Source organism: Salmo trutta, chromosome 31, assembly GCF_901001165.1.
Source record: "Salmo trutta chromosome 31, fSalTru1.1, whole genome shotgun sequence".
Taxonomy (NCBI): Eukaryota; Metazoa; Chordata; class Actinopteri; order Salmoniformes; family Salmonidae; genus Salmo; species Salmo trutta.
The window spans coordinates 1,505,632-1,511,076 of NC_042987.1; the positions used below are offsets into that span (position 1 = coordinate 1,505,632).

General features: G+C 45.5%; 1 protein-coding gene across 1 annotated transcript in view; it reads right to left on the reverse strand.

Moving 5' to 3' along the window:
• LOC115169306 (kin of IRRE-like protein 1) overlaps nt 1-5,057 on the reverse strand; it is a 104,071-nt gene extending 99,014 nt beyond the window's left edge. Inside the window, exon 1 of the mRNA XM_029724796.1 lies at nt 4,626-5,057. Within this exon, the coding sequence (XP_029580656.1) occupies nt 4,626-4,671 (46 nt within the window). The 5' untranslated portion in view covers nt 4,672-5,057. The remainder of the gene's footprint in view (nt 1-4,625) is intronic.
• Between the last annotated feature and the right edge of the window lie 388 nt (nt 5,058-5,445).

A 5,445-nucleotide genomic window follows, 5' to 3' on the forward strand; every position in this document is an offset into this window, starting at 1 on the left:
AGAGAGAGAGAGAGAGAGAGAGAGGAAGAGACAGGGATGGGGAGAAAGAGAGAGAGAGAGAGGAAGAGATGGGGAGAAAGAGAGAGAGAGAGGAAGAGACAGAGATGGGGAGAAAGAGAGAGAGAGAGGAAGAGACAGGGATGGGGAGAAAGAGAGAGAGAGGAAGAGATGGGGAAGAAAGAGAGAGAGAGAGGAAGAGACAGGGATGGGGAGAAAGAGAGAGAGGAGACGGGGGTTTAATATTGTTTTGTAGTATTTACTCTTTGGGTCACTACTTAGATATTCCCAGTTTGACAAGGTAAAGACTTGGCTAACACTAGTTCACTTGAGAGACCTAACTTAAAATCACCAATTTATGGTATCTAGTGTATAAACTGGTTTTAAAAAACATGAAAATAATCTATATATTTTTTTACCTATATAGCCCCTATTCAAAAGTAGTACACTACGTAGGGGACGCACACTACCACACAACGCCTATAAATACAGCCATTTGAAACCAACCGACACACACACACACACACACACAACTCCACACAACAACCAATTAGACATCACTTCACACACTATTACAGTCAGTAAGGAAGGAGTGTTGACTGACTGACTGATATCAACAATGAATAGCAGTGGCATAGGACTGTAAACATTGCAGACTCATTTGTTAGTATTACATGCCTTTGCCATTTTGTTTGTTATGGGTAGGCTATTGATAGTGTAATCATAACTGAATAAAGCTGTATGAATGGCTGATGTAATAGATGTGTTGCACGATATTTGGTATTTGCATCAATACGGCACAGGACCGGCGAGTGGTGTACTCTCAGGTGCAGACTAGGCAGGTATGCTGCACGCGCACCAGAGGGAGCTCTACTCAACAGCCGGTGCTTAGCAGATCCAACTACACAGACAGGGGAGAATGAATGGCCATCCCGCTCACAGAACCGAGCCTAACGCCAAAATGAATCAAAGCAGTCTTTGGAGCTGCTATCGAGCGCCATGAAGTTTCGATTGACGTTTTCATAGCTACAGAAACGGTGCTGGACACGGTGGACAGGGATAATCGATCAATGGCAGTGCCCTGGCAACATATGAGGCATATCATTCAGTAATCCTTGTTGAGAAATGTATTTTCACCTAAAGGTAAAATACTTCATTAATTTGCTTGTCAACTGTCTCTAGGCAAGTGCAGGCGAGACTACCTGCATGCTGAGTATTCTCGGATATCCCCGACCTTGGAGCAACATTGGCCTATTAGCAACACTGTTACATTGCCAGAGGCAAACCATGTCTTGAGAGACTACATGCTGAAAGGGAGAGACATGACTATAGGCTACGCACACTATAGGCTACGTGTCCATGCCAAACACAGAGAGATCTGGTGACTCATGTTACATTCTAATCAGGCTGGAGTTTTTCAGTTCTAATTGCACATGTTCATTCAAGAAGGGTGCAATTGTGGCCCACAATTCGGTGCCTTCCTGCATGTGAGCTTTCCTGCATCTGCAGGAACTCTTTTATACTTCTATTGGTCAATTTTTTTGTTAGGACAGGCGGGAGACGGGGGCGCTTCAGTACCTATGTGGCATTAATGCACAATAATGTTGGATGCCACCCGCCGAAACCCCACATTTGGGCACTGTTTTCCCGCAGTTCTGTTATCGACGGCGAGGGCAGGTGTTTAGCTTAGCCAGCTAGTCCTAAGGAGGACTCCGGTACACAGCAGGCAGGAGACGAGGGAGACACCAAGATAGCTAGCACACGGTGTCGCTAACTATCAAGGTAGCTAGTACACAGTGTTGCCCTAGCCTCTAGTCTGCTGCGCTAGCAGGAGGTGGGGACTACCGATATACAGTGTCCTTCACCTCCGTCTGTCATGCACGGTTTTCTCCGGTACACAGGAGGCGGGGGCAACACCGTGTGCTAGCTAGCTAGCTACCTAGCACACGGTGTTGCGTGTGCTAGCTAGCTACCTAGCAAGCTAGCACTGCTAGCCCACGGTGTCACTAAGTAGTTAGCTAGCACTCAGTGTCACCCCAGCCTCCCGCCTGCTGTGCTAGCGGGAGGTGGGGGTGAGCGGTAGAGAGTGTCCTTCGCCCCCCGCCTGTTTCCCACAGTTCTGTTAACAACGGTGAGGGAAGGTGTTTGACCAGGGGTGAAAGTAAGGCGGTACGGCGTCCCAGCAAAATAAATAGGAGGTGCACCATGTCAGTAAAACCTGAGCCTATCACAATTAATACAACATGCCCAAAAAACTATAGGCTATTACACCACTATTTAACGTTACTGCATGTCAGCCGCATGAACAAATAGTGAATTGCCTGGAAACCGGGTGGGATACGCTCCAAATTGCATTGTGGTTTGAGGGTGGCCGAGAGCTCGCAGACAAGGCGGAGATCAGTGGCCGAGAGCTCGCAGACAAGGCGGAGATCAGTGGCCGAGAGCTCGCAGACAAGGTGGAGATCAGTGGCCGAGAGCTCGCAGACAAGGCGGAGATGAGTGGCCGAGAGCTCGCAGACAAGGCGGAGATGAGTGGCCGAGAGCTCGCACACAAGGCGGAGATGAGTGGCCGAGAGCTCGCAGACAAGGCGGAGATGAGTGGCCGAGAGCTCGCAGACAAGGCGGAGATCAGTGGCCGAGAGCGAGGCGGGCGTTGACAAAAGTGGATGCATCAACTCAGGCTACAAGTGTAAGCCTAATCACAATCGCAGAATATCATTGCAATACACGTAGGTGTTTTGTAACAGATGTCTCTTTCCATTCATCAAATTGGGGATGCATAGTGAACTGTTGGGGTTTGGATGCTGACATTATTTTGTGAATGAACGAATGTGCGTGGGTAGCCTACAGGGGCGACTTTGTTAAGTGATTGTTTGACAATCAGATGAAAACATCATGACTGGTTGTGTTTATGCCACATTAGGCGGCGTGTCCATAAGGCTAGGGGAAGCTAAGCTTTCTCTAAAGTAAATGTTATTAAATTGGCCAAATTATATAGCCTAATTAGCTTACTCCTGTCTATACAGAAAGAAATAAAATCATTCAAAAATAGGCTACTACACCAAAAAGCATGATTTGACCACAGAGGATTATTAGCGTCCCCAAAAAACAACCGTTTTCAAATCGCATAGCCTACAGTCGGAAGGGCCCGCAATTTGGGCAGTGCGTGTTGAAAATACCAAATAGATGATTGTTGAGTTGTGATTGTCACTGAAAAGCAGAGAGACCCAGGCAGGCGTATCGCAATATTTAAAACACAGTTGCGGAAAAACTGTTTGGAAATCAAATGGCTATTGCTGTAAAGAGATGACAATGAAAAGGATCCAGAGTGCTGCAGTGGTCTAAGGCACTGCATCTCAGTGCCGGAGGCGTCACTACAGACACCCTGGTTCGAATCCAGGCTGTATCACACACGGCCGTGATTGGAAGTCCCATAGGGCGGGGCACAACTGGCCCAGCGTCGTCCAGGTTTTGCCGGTGGAGGCTGTCATTGTAAATAAGAAATTGTTCTTAACTGACTTGCCTAATTAAATAACCAAAATACCGATTTTTTTTTATTTATCAAAATTCTTAACTTAATTGTATTTGTCTCCCCTTCTCATAGGCCAATTATATGGATCAGACAACATATTTTTATTGATATGTTTGTCAGTGTCAGCAGAGTAAGCTACCCTGTAATTTTTGTAGTATAAATAAATGCATGGGGCACTAAGGTTGTCCCATACCAGTAAGAAATATAATATAATTTCGCCCTTATTTTTTGACCCAGATTGAAAAGCGTCACACATGGGTGTTCATGAAGGAACCAATGGGATGCTCGAGGGGGGCGTTCCTGCAGGTGCACGAACGCCGACATGCAGGAACGCCCCGAATTGCAGGTTGCAGGTGTACACTATCGGTTCAATCAGTCTCTCTGACACACCATGTGCATTGAGTAGCCTAGTAATATGTGCGTTTTACAGTTCTCCCGTGATATAGGGCTAAAGCATATTGTTGGGCCATATACATTTAGTTGTATGAATCATGTTGATTAATGCAATACAATGGTCAGATCAAACCAATAGCTTACATACAGTTCAGCGGATCTCTCTCACTCTCTGTGCGCCTGGTAAAGGCTGCTTGAACTCGTAATTGTGGAAATATGAACCGAATGTCACTATTTTGATTTCTCCGTTTCTCATACCAGGTTTTCAGGGAGACCACGAATAATGCCTCCGTTCCCATCCTGAACTACTGTCAAATAAAGCTATTCCAGTATAATATTATACATGCAATTTAGCAGACGCTTTTACCAAAAGCGACTTACAGTTATGCGTGCATTCATTTTACATAGGAGTGATCCCAGGAATCAAACCCACCACTACCCTGGCTTTACAAGCGCCATGCTCTCTCTAACAACTGAGCTACAAAGGACAGGATAAAATGCAAAACGGCTAAAACATGGAATGTGAAAGACACACAGTATTCAGTGGCCAAAGAGGTAGGCTATGGAAAGACGGATGAGAAGATAGAATACATAAAGAATACATTAAAAAAATAACTTTTACTATTTTCCTTCTGCTTCCATTGGATAGAAACAGAATACGTAAAAATGCAAGCAGGTTGACCAGCGGGCTTCAGTTGCTCACCTTTGTTAAAACTGATAGCCAAAGTTATTATCCACAACCTCAGCATGATTCAGCCGAGTGCATTCAAAATCACCTCGGCAAAGTCTGTTCTGCTCTGTAAAGACACCATCAATTCCCTCTAGAAAATAGTTTACTCGCCAACAACGGGAATAATGTTGTAATCCGTTGATCGTCAGTTGCAGCGGTTTTGCTTCGTCTCCGGTTCGCGTGCCCCCTTTGCTTTTCCTTGTTTTGTGCTATCCCCACTTATTTCTTATTTTCTTCCCTTCGATCTCAGCCACTTTACTCTGGCTGCGTGTACAGCGCCGATCCGTATTTTCATTCATTAAGAGCGAATCCCTCTTGGTTTTTCTTCTTGCTACCTCTCTACACAGAATCAACAGAGAACGTACCCCCTACTCCAAAAATAACCGTGTTTTTACTCTGCGTGCGGGGAATAGCGCTTTTGTAAGAGTTGACTTGGGGAATTGCACACTGTAGCCTGGTCATCAGACTCAGTTATCCTCTTTCACGAATGTCCGTTATTGCCAGGTGCCCTTCAACCAGTTTATTATTATTGTCTGTTTGTCATCAGTGATACGTGCAGTGGCTACCCATCATTCAGGGCAGGTGGGGCAGAGTCCTACCTGTTTTGAGCCCCTACTGTTTAGCAGTTCTTGAGCTTACTCAAGAAAGCAAAAAAGAGACCATGTTTGTATGCTGCTTCATTAGCTCAATGTTGTTTTTTCTTTTTACATTGTTTGCAAACTGCTCTAAAATGCAGGTTTCAGCCTAGCTCAGTGCTTTCTGTGATGGTGGGGCAGCCAGTGGAAAATACACA